Source organism: Fundulus heteroclitus, chromosome 14 (assembly GCF_011125445.2).
Source record: "Fundulus heteroclitus isolate FHET01 chromosome 14, MU-UCD_Fhet_4.1, whole genome shotgun sequence".
Lineage (NCBI taxonomy): Eukaryota > Metazoa > Chordata > Actinopteri > Cyprinodontiformes > Fundulidae > Fundulus > Fundulus heteroclitus.
Window position 1 is genome coordinate 21,015,524 of NC_046374.1, and position 23,380 is coordinate 21,038,903.

Sequence of the window (23,380 nt, forward strand, 5' to 3'; positions counted from 1 at the left end):
TTCAGATTTCTGTTTGAAGAAGATTATTAGAAAGAATGCACCGCTTTCCTTCCATTTTACGATTATTCAGTTTTGTGACACTGTATCGCATAAAATCCCAACACAATACATTTAAATTTGTGGTTGGAATGTGACAAACTGTGGACTATTTAGGTGAGTCTATGTTTGTGTCTCCATCTCCATGTCTGGTTAACGTTACAAACAAAAAACACCAATGTCAAACGTTATATCTTCAAATTTAATGAGGATGAGGGTTCTTTCCTATCTAAAAACTAACTGAAGGTACCATGCGATGTGAAAGTCCTAAATAAGAAATGGCTAATCTTTTGAAAAATGCATGACGCACTTGACTTCCAGAATCACCTAATGGGACTACACTGAAGTCAGCTAATAATACCCTTCATAAATGTCTGATCGGGTTGTCATTCTGCAGGAATGTGTCTTCCAAGCATGAACCTCAACTTTTACAAAACTAGCTTATTAGGATGATGAGCAATATCCAACAAAGTCTTTTTAGGAGATAAACTACATAAAACTGAGACACACCTCAAACGATTGGTATTCATAGCATAGGTGGAAAACATGAATGGAAGAGAAAGGCAAGAATAGGAAGGAAAAAAAACAGAAAGCATGCCCAAAGGAGACGAAAAAGGAAACCAAAAAAAGGATAAGAGATAGTTTAATGGCACTGCAGTGAATCATACATAAAGTGCACAAGGAAGAGAAACATACAAAACGAGAAAAGAAGCCCTGTACCAAATATACATTTTACTCACAAAACATTACTCCTTTACTGATTTTGTTTTGAAAATTAATCATGATTCAATCAAAGCATTTTTTTTTATAAAGCTGCATTAACGCTGAACCCCAAAAGGGGAGAATATACTAAGCTCTAAAAGATAGTAGCTTTAATTTGCCTGAGGTGAAACCTAAGCCTACAGTACTATGTGGACCTCAGAACTGGACTTCTCTTTAGGCACTTTAAATATAGCATCTAACATGATACAACAGCTGGTAAGAAGCTTAAAATAAAACTAACCCACCAAACAAGGGAGCATGGACAAAATAATAATACATTAAATAAAAATACAGAAACACACAACAAAATCGAAATAATAATCCATTCAATTACTAATCAAGTTAGATTAGACAATATTTAGTTTGTTTTTTAAGGACTGCAAAGAAAATGTCTGCATCTCAGCTTTACTTGACCTACAAACTCTTAAGTTGCTTTCTAATGTCATCCCTAATGTTGCAAATCATGCCTTTCTCCAACAACCTCCTCCCCTCGGCTGCTTACTAGATTTTACCGTTTCTGTTAAAATACTCAGTTCAGCATTTAAAGTTAGGAGTGTTCAGCATTTTTATGTTTAGCTCGATAAAGCTCTTCTTTTCTATAGTCTACACCATTCACTTCAGAACTCTCCTTCTTTCTTTCTTCTTATACTGACCGAAATGCCCCCCTACATTCTTAATTAACATCATCCCCTCAGATTTGCCCGACTGTTTCAGTTTAACATACACAAGAGCAATAAAAAAATGTCAACCTTTTTGACTCAGTTGTGAGTGACTTAAGGGTCTTAATGTGCCACTGAATTAATCCAAATAAGTGCTGAAAAGTTGTGATCCAGCAATCTAAAGGCAGCAAGGTGTAGACACTGATTGCACAAGCAAGTTTACGCTTTGTGCACTAAATCTTCCCCTGGCCAGGGCACAAAGTGTCTCGACCCAACTAGAGAATGGACCTGCCCATTGTCTATGAGAATCACTCTTTTTCAATTGCTGTTGGTTTCCACACCTGGGCTGAGCTTTTGTTAGCTGTAAACTTAGGTTTTGGGGCAGCTCCAGTACTGCCACCAGTTACAGATTCAGGCCTAGCAGCCAAAGGGAAACTCGGGGTAATGTAGCTACTTGCAGGCTGGGCTTTGTACGGTACTGAGGGAGCTGCCAAATAGGGAGGGCTGCTGGCTGGCTGGTAAGCAGCCTGTTGGTAGGGAAGGTTTAAAGGTTGAGGGGCTTGGGGATGATAAGGTGGTGGGACAGGCTGCTGATACTGCTGGTTATATTCTTGTTGGTATGGGCCACCTGGAGCTGGCTGATAAGGGTAAACATTAGCTTGGGTGTGCTGATAGTGGGGATCATGCATTACAGGCTGCATGGGTAACCCATAACTCTGCTGGGGATATGGGGGACTAAACGCTTCAGCTTGCTGAGCTGGAGCCATTTGGGCATATCCAATTGTCTGACTGTCGAGATGTGAATTAGGAGGAGAGCTGGGCTTTGGCGGAGGGGGCTTGGCAGCCTCTGCTCCTGGGCCAAAGACAAAGAGGGAAGAATCTAGTTTATATGGTTGATGCTTCATGACATCAATAACATTCAGCGGTTTAGGGGCAGGCTTCGCTTGGTCTTTTTTCTTTGCTTTGGTCAAAGGACTACTTGCAGGGGGCTGTTTTGTTGCTGCCAGGGGATAAAACGGAGATTGAATAGGGTTGTAAGCCCTGGGAGGCGGAGCACGTACATTGGGCGTATATTTCCACTCATTTGGTAATGACGCTGCGGGCGATGCGGACCGGCTTGCTTTGTTGGCTTCCACAGTCTCAGAGTCCACGACAAACTTCTCCATACGAGACTGCCTCTTTGCAAACATATCAGCACCTTTTCCTTTGACGACTGGCATCTCAAAAGCTGAACCCTGGGACGGTTTGGGATTTAAGACAGTGGCCAATGGGTTGACGGGGGACGCAGCTTTTTGACCAACAGTATAAGACAACATCCGCCGTGGTGGAGGAGGAGGAGTCTGATTTTGTGGTGAATGCCATGGTTTAGGAGAAGGTTGGGTGTTAACTGTGGGCATGGGAACAATCAAAGATGTCTGCTGCAGCTGTGGTCTCCAGTCACTAACTGGTGTTGGAGGCTGAGCTTGACCTGAAGACCATGTGTTGACTTGTGGTTGTGGAGATGTGCTTGAAAGAGGCTGCTGCCAGTTGGGCTGTGCTGTGGGCTGTGAGGGAACTGGTTGAGCCCAGGGTGGCTGATGTTGTGCCTGATTTTGCTCCAAGGGCCAAGAACTTGTGTGTTGCGAGCCACCATGTTCTAGAGGTTGCTGAGCCCATGAAGTCTGAGATGGGGTTTGGGGAGGAACTGGTGCCCATGGATTCAGATTAACTTGAGCCTGTGCTTGAGGTTGTACTTGAGGTGGATTCATCCATGATTGAGTATCAGCTTGTGTTTGTGATGGTGGCCATGGATTACCGGGAGGTTGCTGTTTAGCTGGAGTTGAGCCCCAGGGTGGTTGAGGTTGACCTGGTACTTGGGCATTTGCCCATGGCTGTGGAAGAGTCTGATGATGCTGTTGCTGTCCCCAAGGTGGTTGTGGCTGTGTCTCTGGTGGAACTTGTTGAACCAAAGGAGGATGCGGTAGTATATCTGGCTGAACTTGTTGAGCCCATGGAGGTTGCACTTGAGCTTTTTGCTGAGGTTGTTGAACCCATGGCGGCTGCTGTTGAGAGTCTGTTTGGGATGGCTGTGTCCAGGAATTATGGGGCTGTGTCTCCACTGGTTCTTGGGGTTGATTCCAAGATGGGTGGGTCTGCTGCAAGAGTGGCTTCTCCTTCATGTGGGTCCATGGTGGCTGAACCTGTGGCTGGGAATGGAGCTGCTTTTGAGGCTCTGCCCAGGGTGGCTGAGCATTTGTCTGAGGTTGTGCTTGTTCTTCTTGCTGAGTCCAGGATGGCTGCCCATGAGGGGTCCAACTAGGTGTGGTTAGTTGAATTTGTGTGTGACTCTGAGCAGGCTGACGTGTTACCCATGGTGGTTGTGATGGGGACTGACTCTGAGGTGGGTTCTGAGGCGGTACTTGTGCTAATTGCCATGAACAAGAAGATGTCTGCTGATGTGCTTGTGACTGTGATAAACCCCATGAGGTCATTTGGGAGGTCTCCGAATGCTGAGCAGAAATCACCTGACCGTGTGCCTCTTGAGGTGTTACTTGTGGAGGCTGCTGTTGGGGCTCTGGGTGACTCCATGAATGTGGTTCTGCTGTGGTAGGGTTTGCAGTAGTTTCCTCAGGGGTAGGAAGGCTAGAGGCCTCAGGGGGAGGTGCAGGAGTTGGCTCTAGTTCTGAAGCAGCAACAGTCTCTTTGGTGGGGGCTGCAGCAGGTGTGGACAGACTATTTTCAGCATACTGAGGTATGTCCTGGTTGGCTGCTTCCATCTGAGCAGACCAAGGAGGAGAGTTGGGGTTGATCACAGGCTTTGGGGCAACTGGTGGAGGAATCTTAGGTTTAAGTCTTTGGGACTGCAGGAAATTGCAAGCTTCAGCCCCAAGACTAAGATAGTCCTCCTCAGCTCCAGACTCAAACCCTTTTTTGTCACTTCTGTTGAGAAGGTTCAGCAACGCAGGGTTAGGGGATACTTTTGGGGCTTCTTTAAATGTGAACATAGGCTTGCTGATATTCTTTCTCCTTGAGTCCGACAGCAGGCCTGTCCTTATTGCAGGAGTAGAAATGCGCTCATCGCGGGAAGCTATCTGCTCTCCTTGGCCCACAGAATCTTGATTGGTCCCACTTGCTCCATGAGAATAAGGGGTTGCCACCACATTTTCTGCTGTGAATGGTTTTGCAGTGCGATTGCTGTACAAACTCTGATTTTCATTGGTTTGAGGTTGTATTGTGCCATTGATGTTTGTAGAATAATGGTGCATTTGCTGCTGCTCTTGATATTGTTGCTGCTGTTGATACATTTGCTGTTGCTTGAATTGTTGTTGCTCATACTGCTGCTGTTGATACTGCTGATACTGTTGCTGCTGCTGGTAGCTCTGTTGTTGCTCATAGTACTGTTGCTCCTGGTACTGCTGGTACTGCTGCTGGTTTTGTTGGTGCATATTTACATCCATGTAAGCATGACCCTCCGGTGTGGACTGCATGTAGCACTGCTCCATTACTTTCTTATCCATCTCTTGCTCTGCCTCCACAGGTAACCCTTGGCGGCGAAGTTCCTCGTGTTCAGCTGCAATCTCATCCATCCTCTGACGCCTTTGTGCAAACATCAGGGCACCCTTGCCCTTGGTTTCAGGCAAACATTCCATCTCTGCTTGGTCATTCAAGTTATTATTATTTTCAACAAGGCTCTTGTCCAACTTAAAAGTGAGAACACCTTTACCACCTGGAGCGTTCAAAAGAAAATGCTTGTTTGGTTCAAAATTGAAAGTAGCTTCAAAGCTAAATTCACCAGCTGGGATCTCTTGCTTGTCGTCTCCGTTCACTTCGTCCTCTTCGTCGCTGAACTCCGGTTCGTCCTCTCCCGTGCCGTAGCTTACAAGCGTGTATTTCTTGGCCCTCTGACGATGTTTCTTGAACATCAACACCCCCTTGTTATGGGGGTTTGAAGGAGCGGCGGACAGAAGGAGAGCAATACGTTTACATTTGGACTTGGCCTCCTTCACCTGTTTCTCTGACAGACTCTCGTTACGCCTGAGCCCTGCATAGAGAGATAAAGACAGTGCTGTGTTTAGAAGAGACTTTTTTTTTAAAAAGGCACAATCACACAAGTGAATTAAATGCAAAGATTAGATACAATCATAAGAGAGTTCAGAAGTACAAAAAACAAAACAACATTACAAGAAACATTATCTGCATTACGTAAATAAACTTGAGTGTCATTGCAGTTTTAGGCATGTACCAAAACTGAATCCAGGCTGGATACAATATTACTTTTGTTTAACAATCATCTGTAACCTTCAAACAACATGAAAAAATAGCAAATGCACATATTCAGGGGCCTGAGATAGAGCTATTAATACGTTCAACGTTCAATACAAAACTGCTAACATAATTTAATGCAGCATGAGATCAAAAATACAACCAGTGCTCCAGAGAAGAGCTCGAATGATAGGTTAGGATTAAACTTCTCACAGTTGACTATTTTTGTTCTTGCAATGGGGAAGAAATGTTTCAAACATGTGCTGAACTGTACACTAAGTCAACTCCTTCCTTTGTATGATAATTTCTTATGTTCTTTTTTCCACACAACCCTTCCTGCTTGTAACAGCATTGTATATTTAACTGCGTGTAGAATATGAATCTATAAAAGCAGACATTAACATTCTCTGACCCATGCATAAGGTTTTTATTGGTTCACTCGCCGAGCGCACAACACCATACATCAAACCAACCGTTCAGATCAACAAGCCAAAAATATGATCTACAGAAATAACCCGCATGCCATGATTTAAGAGTATGATTGTCTTTAGAAAGGCATTATCTGCACCTTAGCGAGCTCTCGTGTTTGAAAAACGTACACCATCTGAGCGACACAGTTTGACCAAGCAAAGTAATTCCAACAAAATAAATCAAGCAGGCTTACTTCTAGATGCTCACGCAGGAGAAACCAGATGGGTGGAGAAGACACCGAGAGTGATAGACACCCTCACTTTTTCAGCCCAGTTAAAGCACCCAGTTTCAAAGGATCAGGTAACAGATGAGGGGAACACATGCTGGTGTCTGTCAAAGAGCCACTTCTGCAGGCATCATCAATGTGCTCCGGTGATATTTCTGTCTTTTACACAGCTCAGTCAGAGGAACTCCTCACAATATCTATACCCCCCTCCCCCCCAAAAAAAATAAAGACCATTCACTGCATTCTAGGAGTTACTGCCTCTCACAATGAATCAATTATTTTTATCCCTAAACCTTTACCAGTCTATGTAATACTTTTTAAAAATATCCTTTCTGGTTCCGCTGTATCTGCTTTCATTGACAGGAATGAGCTCCCTCCTCCAGGAGCAGTAAAAGATGGACTATTTTAAGGCTTGCATACACACAGAACATCAGGCTTTGGAATGCACCCATGGTCACAAAGTTAAGTGATGCAACATTTCATGGTAAGAATAGAAAATCTTTACGGTTACGTACTGGCGTGTCTTGCCCGGTGCTTATTGGGTTTCTCTTGATCCCCTTCAGAGTCGGAGTCGGAGTCCTCGTGCTGTTCTGCCAAAGCGGTCTCGTCCGATGGAATTTCGAACGAGATGGTGAAAGATGCAGGAACAGGCTGGCAGAGTCCTCCTTTTTGCTTCTCTTGACTTTGCGACCCAACGTCTTCAGTGACCGTGGGGCCACCCACACTCAGAGCTCCCCTCCCTGTTCCTGATTCTTCTGGTGGCTGCACAGGGACCTCCACCGGGGCGGCGCTGATCACCACGCCGTGCTGTCCGAGCGGCTCTCTTATTGGGGCATGACACAGGGTGTGGTGGTGGGGTGTGAGCTGTTTCAATGGCTGAAAAGTCCCCCTCAATCCCCCGAGCACTCCCAAGAGAGGTGCAGCCCCCATCGTCCAAGGTTTGCTCAGACAGGGACACCTGAAGCTCCACGAATTCTCCAGGGGAGAAGCACCGCCGTACTTCCTCGCTGTTGTGCTTAAAAAACAGCTCATGGCCTCCCAGATCATCTGATAGGTTACTTCTGTGGGGATCCTCTGTGTTGGTTGGGATTTTAGAGTTTGGGGAAATTATGTGGAGGGTGGTGCTTTTTAAATTCTCGCCTGAGGAGACCCTTTCACCAAGGTGCGTCCCTTCTGACACGCAGTCTTCAGATGGGATGAAGTTGGATCTTTTAAAGAAAAGAAGAAGAACAGCGATGAAAATAACATAAAAAATGATATGTTGTGAAAAAAGGCACAGGTAAATTTTGCTTAATGCTTAGACCCCCGGGTTACACTGGGGACCGGAGAGTTACGCATGTACAACACATGGGGCCATCAGACCAGATTATAGGACACACTTCAATTTAACCATCACATAAGGTGGTACCTATAACTACTTTTATGATTTATAATCTGGGTGAAATTTAAGTTTTCTCAAAAAAAAAACTTTATGAAATTACATATCTAACCACTAGTGGGCAGCAGAGCTAATGTAGGGGTCTGAATTGAGTCCCATTGCATTATTACAAAGAAATTAAACCAAACACACAACACAAACATTCAACTTTTGACTTCATGAGTTGTATTTAAATATTTGTGTGCATAAAACAGAGGGTGCCATTGTGACAAATTGTGTAAAAATTCCACTCAATACAATTTCACCATATGAAATTGGGCTGAAGCAATAAGCCACTAGGCATAAACTGTCAAAGCAATTGAGTAGATCCAATCCTCAGTCAGAATCTTACACAAAAGGTCAGAGCCATAAAGTGGAAATTAATTACATTTACACCTCACTGGTACTAATTCCCACTTTCAAATGGTCCTGTGAAGAGCATTACAAAATGTCATTATCTCACTGGAGTCATTGAATTCCAGTCAATAAGACTTTGAAGAGTACAGTTCTAATCTATGAGGGGAAAAAAGAGGGCAGTGTCTTTCCAGCATTTTAATAACGACTGCTCACTCATTAAGGTGGTGTACATGGAGCAGATAGAGAAAGAAACAGAAGTTTTATATGAATACAAATCCACCTGTGACTAACATTGATCAGTCATAACATTATGACCACATGTGTGAGTTTAAATGTAATATTAGGTTAGTGCTTCTGGTGCCACTAAAAACAGTTTTAAGCACCCAAGCAAAGACCATTTTAGGTAATATAGTTGTAAAGAAGGCTATAATTTATACAGTAAAACGTGATTTAATTTATTATTTTTTTTGTTATCCAAAAAGCAGTCATTATGTTAAATGTGTTCTCTGGAGTGATGAAGCATGCCTCTCTGACTCCACTGTGCCTAGTGTACATTCTGATGCCCAGGAGATTATAGTGTGGAGCTGCTTTCCAGTGAAAGGGACTCTCAATGCTTTAGCATCAATCCATCCATGCTTCCACTGTCTTCCGCTTATCAGAAATTGGGCTGCGAGCCTTAAAAGTAGAGGGGAATTTAGACAAAAGCATAGCAGTTCCACTTTATACAGACCACACAACTGAACGATGTTAATGTGAAAAGGAAGGCATTCAAAATTAAAAAATTAAAATTTCAGCAGAACCCTTGCAACAGTGCTTTATATAGGCTGAAGGATTTTTACTGCATTTTGCTGTCTTCCTGATAGTACAAAATTACAGTAGTCTAGCCTTGAAGTAACAAATGCATGGACTAGTATTGTAGTGTAAGTCCTACTAGGATGCTTCTAATTTTGGCGACATTCCGAAGGTGAAATAAGAAATTTCAATTAAAGCCTGTTTAATATGGGGTTGAAATGACACGTCCTGGTGAAAAATAACACCAGTCAATGTAATCTCATGCCCCCAAGTTTGTGAGAACAGTTTGGAGGTGGCCCAGTCCTGTTTCAACATGACTCCACACTATTGTGCCAAGCAAGGTCCATAAAGACATGAAAGCTGGCGTGGAAGAAACTGGCTGCTTCAGAGATTTTTGACTTCAACCCGATACAACTCCCTCTGGATGAATTAGAGCAGACGCTTCAAGTCTTCTCCAAGAGCAGTGTCTGACCTAACAAATGAGCCGAGATTCCAGCAAACAGTCCTAAACCTTGTGGAAAGCACCCTCAGATGAGTTGAAGCTGTCAAGAGTTGCAAAAGGGAGGCCCAACAAAATATAAAAACCTATGGATTAAGAATCAAATGTCACTCAAGTTCACCTAAACGTCTGTCTGAAGACAGACAAGCACATGCTTTTTGGGAAAAATTGTGTAAGTTTGCAGTTTACTATAATCTTATCTGGGCCTTTTACTGGTGATTATAGCTAATTACTGTAGAGCGTGAACAACCTTTTGAGAAGCAACTGCAGACTGCTAACGGAGGTTTCGAGGAGTGCTAAAGCTCGGCACAGGGTGAGATCAGCGCAGGACTCCCCGTTGATCGACACCACCTCATCACCCTCATGGACTCCAGCCAGGCAGGCGCGACTGCCATCTTCCACCTGCAGGGGGAGTAAAACAGGGAGAACAAATGGACCGTCAGATAACATTAGATCCCACGGCAGAGATTCAACACGGCTGAACATAACTGGTTCTGCTGCAGAGAGCCATATCACAAAAGGGGGAGTGATGGAAAGGCGATAGGTTCTCACACATTTTTCTTTTAAAGAAACCCAGACCTTTATGGAGTTCTCAGTTCTTTACGTTGGTTTCTAAACATTTCTAAACACGAGAATTTGCACAGGCATTTCTAAACATAAAATAAAAAAAGGTACCCGATGAAACTGGACATGCTTTAAATATGAAATCTGAGAAATGCAAATACAGGGTTAGGGAAGGAAGGAAGGAAGGAAGGAAGGAAGGAAGGAAGGAAGGAAGGAAGGAAGGAAGGAAGGAAGGAATGACACAAAGATAGGACACAAAGAAGGACAGAAAAGAGAAAAGAAGGAAAAGAGGAGGCCAGGAAAAGGAAGGATGGACACAAGGAAGGAAAGACTAGTAATGATAAATGGATGGACATGAGGAAGGATGACATAAAAGGTGGGACACAAATATTGCCAGAGGGGCACCAAGAAGGATGGAAGAGGGCCGAGAGACCAGGAATGAGGGAAGATTTAAGGAGGGGAAAAGGGAAGGAGACAATGGAGAAAGGACAGGAGGTATGACTGAAAAGAAGAAAGAAAGAAGGCCTCAATGAAGGAGGGAAGTAAGAAAGGAGGTCACAAGGAAGGAAGGGAACAGAGGGAGGACACGAGAAAAGAAAAAGAATAATGAAGAAAAGATTGAATGAAGAAAAGAGGAAAACAAGGATGGAAGGAAAGGAGAAAGGAGAGACACAAAGAAATAAATGAATGAAGGAAGATACTAAGTAAGTAAAGAAGGAAGGAAGAAAAGAATAGCTAAAAGGACGAAGGACAGAAGGAAGGATGACTGGATAGCTTTCTATATTTTTATTTTCTTTTTCCATACTTATCCATGTGGAACACAGGCTGAATAAGACGGGGATCAAAAATGAAGGTTGTAGGAACGTAAGGACGAGAGTCTGGAGGGAGGAAAGGATGAGGGAAGGATAGGAGAGGTAGGGGTCAGGAGATAGAGGAATGGAGGACATATGGGTGAAGGTCGTGAAGATGAAGGATGGAGGGATGAAACCGCTGAGGGATGAGCTTTTCGGACAAAGCTGAACAGGTGAACTGGATAAGGTGGATGTATAGCCCTGCTCCCAAAGCTAAACAAACACATTTACAGTGAAAAAAATTAAGCGAAACAAATGAAAACGTATCTAAGAAGTATTTTGTATTTGACATAAAGTATGCCAATAAAAATATCAGAACATCATGCCATAAAGGGATGACCTGAATGATTTCCAACAGCTTCACTAAAGATCACAACAAGGTTCCCAATCTGCTTTAATCGCCAAGTCAGTGACACAAACAAGGGATCTGACTTCGGTTCCACTCGCTCTCATTCCAGACAATTTATGTTTAAGTAGAGAAAAAAGTTCCAGTCCTACGCGTTGTAATAATATGTAGCTTCTAATGATGAATTGACCAGTGTCTGTGAAACGGAATCATAACTTTGCTACCCCTGCTGTCTGTGCAGGCCAGCACAGTGGAAACCCATGTAAAGGGCACTTCTTTAACCAGTCAAATCAGTGACTGATGGTTTCATTTTCCAGTAATTGGCTCTTGCAACCTAATGGTTTATTAATAAGAGATTTTAATAGGGGGGAAATAACACATAAAATCAGCTCAAAAGGCCACTCACACAGCTATGGAGATGAATGATCATATTAGCACCACACAATTGGAGGATGCAAGTCCGGAAATACGACAGGACCTATTACACACTGCATAACTGGGCTAAATCTTGAATGATGTGCAAGGACTGAAATTGTTCACAGGTTTCTTGGAGCTTAGAAACACTTTAATATAATATATAAATTCCTGCTATATGTGAATTTCTCCAATGTGAGATCAATAAAGCCTATCTTATCTTATATAAAGCTACACTTTCTCTTTGTCAATAGACAACAGGCCTTCGAAAACCCATCAGTCCAACTAGCACTCTAAACTTATATTAATCTACAGAAGGTCTTGTTCAAATCTTTTCAGGGATTCGTTGCAATAAGCAAGGGAAAAAAAGGACACTAAAATGAAACATTGAAAACCATGAGCATGCAGATATTGATTAAGGCCCTCCCTGTTGTGGGCGCAGTGTCTCTGGCACAGTCACATCAATGCAGGAGCATTTTTCTGAGTTTATCGTGTCCAAATTATTCCCGGTTTTTGCACAACCCCCCCACCAAAAAAAAAAAAACATGAATTAATTTAATAAATTTACAAAATGGTCAATCCTTGGTCATTCCTTCCCAGCTGTCTGCAGGTTACATACGTCATAAGATTGACACCATAAGACGCCAAACATGGCATATTACTAGCAATATTCACTGTTGCACTTTATCCTGTAATTCACTGAAATTTTCAAGCTGTATGCAAACGAAATTTCGTTCTGTACGCAATCTGTGCATACAAAATGACAAATAAAGTTGTCTAAGTCTAAGTCTAAAATCCCACATCACCCACCTTAGATCTCATAAACAGATATATCAACATTCTTGATTGTCAGTATGAGACCATAATGACATTTTATTGAGACGTCCAGCTCAGAGTGCACATATAATACACAAACCGAAATTACAAACACTTATAGAGAAAGAAAAACAGGCATCCCTCGAGGACAACCCTTAAAATCTGAAACACACTCAGGAGAAAAAAAAAACAAAAAAACTAAATACTATACATTTAAACGCAAATTGTACACGCACAGGATAGGCAATAAATGTGAATCGAGTGTCTTAACCAACTCAAACTTGAACACAAAACACATTTGGCTTTTCAGCACAAGGTTTACCTAAACATGGGCCAAACATGTTCAACTCCTCAAACACATATGCAGTGAGAAGCATTCGCCGCTAGATGGCGCACAACGAGCATGTTAAGAATGGGCGAAACTGATCTTTCCTCTTTCAGATTTCCTCCAATCTTTATTCCCTTAAAGTTAGTGGAAAATCCCACCTTTTTTTGTCAAAAAAAAACTAAGTGAAGCACGAAAGAATCTGTGCGTCAGAAGGAAAATTCAAAAGAGTTCTTCAAGCCTGCAACTAATACCATCAGTTTCTACAGCTAAAAGGTTTCCTTGGAACCCCCCCCCCCCCCCTTGTCTTTATTCTCAGTTTTTAGGAGGGTAAACAGGCCCTAAAAAGGCAGTCAGAGCGAGAATCACACCTCATCATCATGGATCTTGCTGGAACCAAGCTGTCCAAAGCTCCAAAAAAGGAGGGAGAATGTTTGTCCCTGCTCTCCTTGGAAGCCGAACGTACACAGTCAGAACCACTGCTAGTAAAAGTGCAGCCTGAGTCATTTGTTTGGAAATGTAACAGGTAAATACAGCTGGTGATAAACGGCTCCATGCACTGTTGTTGAATTAAAGGCCTGCCAAAAAAACGATCACATCTTCATGGGCTTCTAATTACACCGTAAGCTGGTGTGGCCTGTTTTCTATACGCTTCAACAAAGACTGCAGAGGAAAATCCCAGAAAAGGTCCAGCCTTCCTGAGGCTCAGAGGAATCATACTCATTCATTCATTACATACGTCATAAGATTGACACCATCAGACGCCAAGCATGGCATATTACTAGCACTATTTAATCAACTTAAATTAATCTCAACAGATTTATGACCTTCGCCCACAAGTACCACAAAGCTGCGCTACCTTGCCAAAGTCTTCTCGGGTTTTTAATGTCACGGACCACGTAGGGCGGGACTTTGGAGAGGAAAACTAACGCGCCCCCAGACGTGACTTAATTAATAAACAGAAGCAAACTGTTTGTGATTTAATCTCAGTGTTGATCCAGCTTCTCTCTGGAGAGGCTCAGAGGTTTGCTGAGAGACCGTTGGGGAACAAACAGCATCGCGGGGACCAGGGAGCCCAGCAGACAGATCAGGGAGAAGGTTGTGGCGAAGCTTAGAGCAGCGTTAGGTTAGAAAAACAAAACCCTAGGCCCGAAGCTAGCAAAGCGTTAAGCACACCTACAGAACACGCCAAGCCAAGGCGGACCACCTAAAATCACAGGCCAGGGAAGGAGAGCATTAATCAGCCAAGAGGTTTAGGGTAGCTCAGGTGGAGCTTCAGAGAGCCACAGCTCATGTGGGAGAATCTGTAGACAAGACAATAAGTCTGCAACTTTGGGTTTTCCTAGAGAAGGATGAGAAGAACGCTGTTGCTGAAAGAAACCTGTCAGAAAGCCAAGATAGCGGCAAAAGATTACATTACAATTTACATTACAGTTTACAATAACATCTATCTAAATTAGAATTTCATAAAACAGTTACAAATCATAGATCTCATTTCCAAACCTTTGAGCAATCGTTTAAAATGTCCAATCGGAATCAAATCCTTCAGAAAGACTGGAAGTTGAAAGATTTGATTCCGATTGGACATTTTAAACGATTGCTCAAAGGTTTGGAAATGAGATCTATGGTTTGTAACTGTTTTATGAAATTCTAATTTAGATAGATGTTATTGTAAACTGTAATGTAAATTGTAATGTAATCTTTTGCCGCTATCTTGGCCAGGACTCCCTTGAAAAAGAGATTGTTAATCTCAATGGGACTTTTCCTGGTTAAATAAAGGAATAAAAAAAAAGAAAGCACATTTGCAGTTTGCCACAAGCCATGCATGACTGGTGGGAAACTAACACATGTACCAAGGAATACAAATTAGTGGTACAACTGTGCCAAAAATGAGATATGTTTCAAAGTCATTTTTGCTTTAACTTTCTGTTCTCTCTCTTTTATCTTCATAGTAGGTACACCTGGTCTGACATTCTGTTAACTGTGACATCATCCAGGGAAGACAGATCACCCGCTATTACCATCTAATGTAGAACAGATTACTAGATCAATGTGTGCTTCTGTGCTTTTTGTCTCTCTTGTTGTGTCTCTGCTCTGTCTTCTGTAACCCCCAGTGGGCAGTAGGCATATGACCGTTCACACTGAGCCTGGTTCGGCTGGAGGTTTTTCCTTCCCGTTGTTGGGGAGTTTTTCATCCCACTGTCGCTTCATGCTTGTTCAGTATGAGGGATTGCAGCAAAGCCATGTACAATGCAGACGACTCTCCCTGTGGCTCTACGGTTCCCCAGGAGTGAATGCTGCTTGTCGGGACTTTGATGCAATAAACTGGTTTCCTTAGATAGGAAATTTTTGACCAATCTGTATAATCTGATTGAACTTGACTTTGTAAAGTGCCTTGAGATGACATGTTTCATGATTCGGCGCTATATAAATAAAATTTAATTGAACTGAATTGAATTCAAAAGTGTTGCGTAAACGTGGTTGTCTATTTTACTTTAGAAATAGTACACAGGTAATAAGAGGATGTCGACTAAACCATTTTATAGAGATGTCAAGTAGGGTTGCTCCTTTGTCTTGCACTAACATAGGTGAAAGGTCATCAAATATGCATGAAAAAAAGCATCTACTGAAGCCTAAAGCGGGTGTTTTGGGGTAAGGATGAGGCATCACAGCGAGTCCGGGTGCAAGAACAGAGGCACGCAGCCACGCACACGCAACTGGATCGATTTAGAGTCGCTGGTTAATCAAAGGCGCATGTTTTTGTGCCTGTGGGAAGAAAGCATGGTGTCCAGAGGCAAACCAGCGCATGCTACGATCTGGTTGGCCAGATCAAGGCCAAACTGCGCCTCGCTCTGTGAGCCAGTGAGTCACAGTGCTGACAGCAAACTTTGTTTTCTAACATCATTTCCATTCAGCTGCTATGGACCTAAATCTATTTAGGAGTGAAGGCATAAAAAAGGCGGTCTTTATGTAAGGACCTGTCAGGAAAGAGATGATTTACTGAGGGACATGGAGCACCTACTTGTGCAGTGGATATAGTTTTAATGGGAAAAAGGAACATGCCATTAAATGGCATTTTTGCTAAATTCTTAATAGCTTAATATGGTTCCTATGGTGCACTATTATGGCATGAATATCCACAACAAATGGCCTCTTGGTGCATGTCTAATTCAATATTCCAGACAAAGGGCACTATCTATTCAGGTTAGGAGTCCAACTTTGCTGTAGAGATATGAAGTGGCAAATATTAAGACACAGTTCGTTGTTTCATGCCTGATCTGATGCGTGTTGACGTCCCACATTCCAGGAGGAAATACCTTTCTAATTAGGCTGCACCACTGCTAGGGTGGTAGTTTTTTTTTTTTTTTTTTTTAGTTTTTTTGCAAATCTCTTTTCAAATGTTTAGCTGTTTCTGTCGCTTTAAAAAAAAAAGTGACCTCATCCGCCTTCTGCATGGAGCCAGCACCCAGAGTAAAAAGAAAAATACAAGCTCCCTTATATGGAGAGGAGAATTAAGAAGTAATGCACTGGCACTGCTGCTCACCGCCACTCGGAGCCTGGTTTACCCAACTCTAAGCAAAAGAAACAAAAAAAAAAAAAAAACAATACACAGCTTCCACTACATTCAACAGAATTTGACCAACCGCAGCTACAATCTTCTCATTTTACTGACCAGGCCTTCCGGCAAATAAAACAGATTTAATGGAGTCCTGGTTTCCGAACAGATGATGTTGAACTCGGCGTTTAGCTCCATGATTGGATCGTAATGTTTCAGGGGGGAGAAATCAGATTAAATAGGCTTTTCAGAGTGCAGATCTCAGGCACTGTATGGAGCTTTGTTTTCTTGTGAATGAAAATTAAATGGACTTTTTAAAAGGTTTTAGATCTTTTTTTCCCCTTGAGATGATGTTATATTCTTTTGGTTACCTCCGGGGCAGACCAATCCAAATCAAATGAGAAAACACAGTTTTTTTCCTTCAAATTTTTCATCTAATTGTTGTTTATGTCCTGCTCTAGAGAGCCCTGTTAAATGTACTGCTTCTTTATGAGAAATAGGAACATACAACCTGTAGCTGCTGAAAAGTCTTAATGAAAGTCAGAAATAAAACTTCCTGACTGAGTTCTTGCATGTGCATCTATCACTAGAAATGATCCCCCGCTGCTTTCAGAGCCTGTGAGGTTTTTTGTTTCTGCTCTTGCTTTGATGTCGCAAGGAATGCAGCTCAACAAAAACATTTACATCTTCAGTATTTTGACGACCGGTTGATGAGGGATCTGTGCAGCTTGTGCTACAATACCATATATAGAGCCACAGCAGCTCTTTAGGAGTAAAGCCACTCAGTTTTACCTCTGCTGCTGGTCTTTAGAGTCAGAAAGCAGATTTGAAGAAATTATTTGCATGTACAAACTGCATTTCCTTTTCGTTGTAAAATATATTTAAACAATAAAGCAAAGAACTGGGAACCTACGGGTTTATTTTGTTATTTTGGAATCAGTTTTTACTAGAAGACTATAGAGTTGAGAAAGGTTTTAGTAAAAGCAATGTATTGTGGTGAACCACTAGGAGGCTCCACTCACAACCAATCAGACTTCAGCAAGTTCACTTTTTCAGATATGTGGGTGTTTTTTTGGCATGTTTTTTCATTGCTGTAAGTCATTCCTTTGTTGGAGTTGATTAAGCAATGCGATGATACCCAGCTCTTGTGTCGTCTTCCTTTGATTGACCACATTAGAAGTAATTTCCCTCTGGGTTTATTAAAGTATGTCTGATTCTGATTCTGATTATTGACCCCTGAAAGTGGAAATGTCGAGATGTGATGGCGAAGCCAGCTCCCCCTACCCTCTCCAACGTATCACCTGATCATTTTAGTACCCCCGGTGGCACGTGGTAGCTCCCCACAGGTCAGTTTATTTCCTCTAAGCAGCTAACCACTATAAAACACCTTCTAAGGATGACTAAAATTCAAAGTATAGCTTTAACACAATGAAAAATTGCTTTGGGTCTACTTAATTCAAAAGTGGACATTGGTTGCACACAAACCTCTTGCTTTCGCAGTAGCCTATGATGTTGTGTTACTTCAAGATGATTTGGTCACTTCACTTCAACACAACTCAATCACTTCCCTCTAAAACTAGTTTAAATCAATTAAAACTGCAGGATGGGGTTCTAAGTATTAGAAAATCTGATTAGTTTTAATCCTGTACCTTGTATATTACTAAATGTGTCTCCTTTCCCTGTGAGCTATCTGACCAGTGAAATATTCTGTTCCCTGATAGATATTGTCATGTTAAAGGTATACTATGCAACCAGGGTTGATTTTCCAGCGAGGCTCCCCCCAGAGGGCGAAAGTAAAAGTGCACTGTCGTAAAGATGCTCAGCTGTTCTGGTTTCCCTGTCAAGCCAGGCTCGGTTGTTTTGAGCTTAGCAGACAGGCGAACGCAACGAAAAGTCGAAAAAACGGCAGTACAAACAATGACTAACACAGTGAAAGTATGAACATCAAGGTTTCCCGCAGCGCTATCTTGGTGAGGCAGCCGCCTCACGCAACCGCCTCGCCAACATAAAAAAAAAAAAAATAATAATAATAATAATAATAATAATGATAAAACTCGATATGCTTGCATGTTTATTTGACGTTAACACGCGGTTCTTTGTTGTTGCTTTCGCGCGTGCATATAGTGAATGGCAGGGCAAAAACACATGGAGTTCTCGCCGTAAAGCAAGACCGACTCTCGCGGTCGTGCACAAGACTTCTGAGCCTGTGAGTGCGGGCCGAGGGCTCTTGCAATTGCAAGTACGGTATTTTCCCCACAGACCACCAGGGCGGCCGAGAAAACCTTTGTTCGACCTGAAATGACTCATTTAATCATCCAAAACGGTATGAAACACATTAATGAACTGAAAAATGTTGCATAGTATGCCTTTAAGTGCAGAAAGCACACAACCTACACGAACTTAAATGAATTTCTCTCATTGCATTGATTTCTTATGTAGTACCTACACAATATTATTAAGTTCTCTTTAAGACATGAAACAATAGTGTTAAAGTAACTAAAGATGCTTAAGTAGAACCAACAGATGCCCGATTTCTTGTTCTCAGTGTATGGCAGAGAACTGATTACAGGTTTCAGTGCTGATGCTCTTACAACAAAGCAAGGCGGGCCAAGTGCAGAAGAAGAGCCCCGAATCATGGCCACTTGTCCTTTTTCTAAACTTAGACACACGCCTAAATGGGGTCTCCTCGCGTGATGTCAGCAGAAAGAAAGTATCATGGAGACATTACCTATTTTATGGCACGTGTTACTCTGTGGGTGGCTAAGTGTAAGCATGCATCTAAGGTCGTCTTCACACCTGATAGTCCGGTAGACTCAGTTCGATTGGGGACCAAATAGCAAGTTTTCAGCTGGTGCCGTTTGCTTTCACGCTGCGCTTTGACAAAAGAACCAAACCTTTTGACGCGCTGCACACCGAGAAACACAGAAGGAAAGAGGTTGGTCAGCAACACATCACCACTTCCTTTTTCCGCAAAAATGTAAACAAAAATGGAGTGGCAACAGATTTTAGCCGTGTGATTGCAATGCTATCTTTGGCGGGTGTGTCAGACAATCACAATTCAGCAGTAAGCCCAGCAGGAGCAGAGGTAATTGTTATATTTTACACAAGGCGGGCGAGACGTCTCTGTATGAGGCGGAAGCGCGCGACCAGGCGTGCATACAGCTTCATTGAACTGATGTCATGCTTACACAGATGTCAAGCGAGAATATATGAGCTCCTTCATTAGTATTATTGCTCAATTACAATTGTATTTACCCTGATTGCCTTTCCCAGAAGTCCACTTCCTTCTTTTGGAGTGGCCTCTTGTCCGCTTGGCATTCCCTTATGCATTTAAACTGTTCCAGAGTTCACTTCAACCGAGCAGAGACATAGGTTTTCAGGCGGACCCAAATCCGCTTTTTAGGCCTGTATCAGAGCTCAATTGCGCATTCACACATGCCCAAACGAACCTAACTTTCTGAGCAAATGAACCAGAGTACGATTAAAGCAGACTGAACAGGGCTGGTGTGAATGCACCCTAAATCACAGAGAGAGTTGTTCCAGTAAGAACTCCACACAGCCTATGTCTAATTAGACTAGCTTTAACCTTTAGCTAAAGGTTACCCAATCTAAGTTAAACTTGTTATGGTTTAAATAACAAACCATAACAAACCAAACTTATCGTTTGTAAGACCACTGACAGATCAATGAAGGATTTTCCCTAAGCGTCCATTACAATTAGGCATTTGGATGGTTATGGTCTCATAACCATCCAAACACATCTCAACACCTCTAAAATGTCCATCCAACTGTTCCTAAAGTTGAAGATCCCTTTGATGAGATGCCAGAGAAAGTGGCAAAATGACTGCAGTGTTTCCCAACTGTACGGGCCGTAGGAATAACGCAGCATTGTCCCAACCGGATCTGTTGCTTTGCATTTGTGGCCAGATGGATGAAAGAGGGTCAATACGTTTTGTCAAATAAAAGCCAGAATGACTCTTGTTGCTTTACATGTACTTGTTTCACATAGGGCCACAGCAAACCCGCCAAGACAGGGTGGCCCACCAGGCCCCAAAGACCGGGCAGGGAGGGCATTAATCAGGGAGGCACCACAGAGACCAACAGTAACCCTGAAGAAGCTGCAAAGGTCCATGGCAGAAACAGAATGATTTGTCCACAGGACCACAATAAGCCGTACACTCCATAGAGCTGGGCTTTATTGAAAAGTGGCCAGAAGAAAACGCCATTACTTTGTGTTGAAAGTAAGATAACACGTTTTGAGTTTGCTAAAAGGTATTTTGGGCGACTCCCCAAATATATGGAGAAAGCTGCTCTGGCCAGATGAGACTAAAATTTAATTCTTCCGCCACCAAGGAAACACCCCTAAGAACAACATCCACACATTGGGACATGGTGGTGGCAGCATTGTGCTGTGGGGATGTTTTTCAGCAGAAGAGACTTGGAAACTGGTCTGAGTTGGGGGAAAGGTGGATGGTTATAAAGGCAGGGATATTTTTTAGGTCAGTCTGCCTGTGGTCTGAGACTGGGACGGAGGTTCACCTTCCAGCAGGACAATGACCAGGTTGGTTTAAGGGGGAAACATATAAACTTGTCTGAATGGCCTAGTCAAAGTCCAGATCTCAATCCAATTCACAATCACAATGTGGTTAAACTTGAAAATGAATGTTCACAAGCAAAAACCATCCAACATGAAGGAGCTGGAGCAGATCCGCCTTGAGGAATGGGCGTAAATCCAAGTGGCAAGACGTGGCGAGATAATACTCAACCAAAGCCACTTGCAGCTAGAATTGCTGCACAAGATAGCTCTACTAAAGTACTGACCTTAGAGGAGAGGGGTGAACATGAACGCTGACGTTTTCTGTTATTTTGTCCTATATTTTTGCTTTGCAATAATACAAAAATATATACAGTACATCTTCAAAGTTGTGGGCATTTTCTGTAGACAATATAGTCTACTCCTCAAACAGTCCATTTTAATTTCAGGTTGTGAGACAGCAAAACATGAAAATTGCACCAAAGGCTCAACATACAAACGTTGCTATATTTCTTTATACCGCAGCCATTTGACTGCACCTGGTCCAAAAGCTTTAAGGTTAACCTTTATCACTTTTGGTTCATCTGCATCCATGCATGGCGCACACTCACATTCATCTCTCCCCCCGGGTTGGAACATATCCCTGATAATGCTTTGTTTTGCTCTTTGTACAAGAGCCTCCCCAAAACCTTTGAAAGATCACGCTGCCCTGAGCTTCGCACTCTCTCTTTGGCCTTGACCATATAAGGATGCTGTGGAATCTCTCACCAAAACACGGCCAACGCACACAAAAATGCAGCCAGTCGAAAAGTTTCACCACACCAGAGACTTTAGGCATAAATGGTCAGAACTATTTCTCAGCAGTTATGCATTTGCCTGGCAAGGCAGCCACAACTGTTTTAATTAAAACAAATGAAATAGCAATTAAACAAATAGATACCTGGGAAGCAAGTAAAGGTCTGTAAATGTCCCCCTCTCCCTCTCCCTCTCTTAGGGTGAAGCCCCACGGTGCGCCACCACGCAGGGTCACGCAGACGTAGTCCCCGGCACCCATGCTGCGCACCGTCCCCCTCAGCCGAACTAGCAGGGCGCGCTCCTCGGGCTGTGCCAGCAGCGCTCCACAATAACGTCCACATCCACCGCACCGCCGTGTGACCCCCCCATCGTCTGAGTTCCGACCGAGTCCGGCCCGCTTTTTGGAGACGTCACCGCGCAGAGACCCTCCCCGCGGGCGGTGCGTGAAACCGGGTGACTTCACGCTCATCATTGCGAAACTTATTATATGATGCTCCATGTAAAACTAATCCAAACCATGACGCAGGCCATCTACGCCTGTCCTGGGAATTTGAAGGACGCTTGCTGCGTTAATTAAAGTTATCTAAATGTTGTTGTTTTTTTTCAAACATTTGAAATATTATTGATTTCTTTTATTAATAACTGTATTGAAACATAATAATGTAAAAAACAAAAAAAAAAACAAAAAAAAAAACTAGAATAAATCATCTTACAATAATATTGGTTTGTTTGGAATATCCCACTGAATTAAGCAGTTACACAATGAGAAACAGACAGTATTTTATGGTTACTGTGTGTGGCTGTGATTTGACTGTAAACAAAGCAAGTAACCAAATGGCTAAAACAAATTTATTAACCAGTCTTTGTAATGAATTGTAAAAAAAAAAAAAAAAAAAAAAAAAAAAAAAAGAGAGAGATTTTAAAGTGTATATTGATGTATTTATTCTGCAGATGACAGTCTGTGTCATGGTCTGAGCACTTACCTAAAGGGTAAACTCTACCCTTTACCCTTTAGGGTTTACTATTATAGATTTAAATCGTGAATTTGGAATGTGTTTTAAAATATTTTTAATTTTTAATAATGTAGTGTTTAATATTTGTTAAATAAAGTATTTGGAATCATTTTGTAGATGTTTGTTATTGCATACATGTTCTTGTTCACCTTCACCCTGCTTCTTTGCGGTACTTCTGCTGACTTGAGGGTGTGGTAGATTATGAAAGGCTGCCTGTTAAGAGGGAGGGAGCACTGTAAAGCACAAATGCACAAATAATTAAACAAATAAAATATAAAATGTGGCCAAGGCACAAAACCGGCAGGAGTTTCTGATGGGAGGATTTCACTATAGATGATGAAAAGAAGCAAGGCTGCATGCCTTAGTCCTGGTCTATCGCCTTTGTGCTGTCTACAAGAAAATACCACAGTAATGTGCTGACAGAGAGTAACTTTAAGAAAGAAATTGGGCTGATGATGAATAGATAAAACGTTGCAACTTTTTTTTTAATTAGTCATCTTAAAAAAAGACATCATGCATATGAGACTGTCTGGATGACCAACCCTTTGAGTGGGCCGCACCGCTCTCTTCGTAAATCTGCTTTAGAAATAAACTCACTGAATTGACTTAATATCTAATTATCTAAAGCAAGGGTTCCCAAAGTGGGTCAAGGAACTCCGGAGGGGGGGGGGGGGGGGGGGGGGGGGGGGGGGGGGGGGGGGGGGG

At 42.5% G+C, this 23,380-nt stretch overlaps 2 protein-coding genes across 2 annotated transcripts; both read right to left on the reverse strand.

Annotated features, from left to right (window-relative positions):
- Positions 1-661: 661 nt before the first annotated feature.
- LOC118565712 (synaptopodin-2-like) lies at positions 662-6,563 on the reverse strand. The gene is made up of 2 exons (XM_036146522.1): positions 6,364-6,563; positions 662-5,478 (listed from the first exon to the last, which is right to left on the reverse strand). The coding sequence occupies exon 2, from the start codon at positions 5,357-5,359 to the stop codon at positions 1,766-1,768; it is 3,594 nt and encodes a 1,197-aa protein (XP_036002415.1). The 5' UTR covers positions 5,360-5,478; positions 6,364-6,563; the 3' UTR covers positions 662-1,765.
- A 415-nt stretch (positions 6,564-6,978) lies between these two features.
- LOC105927909 (synaptopodin-2) lies at positions 6,979-22,139 on the reverse strand. Its single transcript, XM_012864885.3, has 3 exons — positions 21,808-22,139; positions 9,712-9,863; positions 6,979-7,604 (listed from the first exon to the last, which is right to left on the reverse strand). Exons 1-3 carry the CDS (start codon positions 22,132-22,134, stop codon positions 7,097-7,099), a joined length of 987 nt encoding a protein of 328 aa, XP_012720339.3. The 5' UTR covers positions 22,135-22,139; the 3' UTR covers positions 6,979-7,096.
- Between the last annotated feature and the right edge of the window lie 1,241 nt (positions 22,140-23,380).

What these genes read in the sequence shown, in the direction of transcription:
- LOC105927909 (XM_012864885.3), bottom strand. Translation starts at nt 22,134, where the DNA reads ATGATGAGCGTGAAGTCACCCGGTTTCACGCACCGCCCGCGGGGAGGG. An exon ending in GACCTTTACTTGCTTCCCAG is followed by an intron (nt 9,864 to 21,807) that starts GTATCTATTTGT and finishes CTCCCCCTGCAG; the next exon opens with GTGGAAGATGGCAGTCGCGC. An exon ending in CTGCAGTTGCTTCTCAAAAG is followed by an intron (nt 7,605 to 9,711) that starts GTTGTTCACGCT and finishes TTTCTTTAAAAG; the next exon opens with ATCCAACTTCATCCCATCTG.
- LOC118565712 (XM_036146522.1), bottom strand. Translation starts at nt 5,359, where the DNA reads ATGTTCAAGAAACATCGTCAGAGGGCCAAGAAATACACGCTTGTAAGC.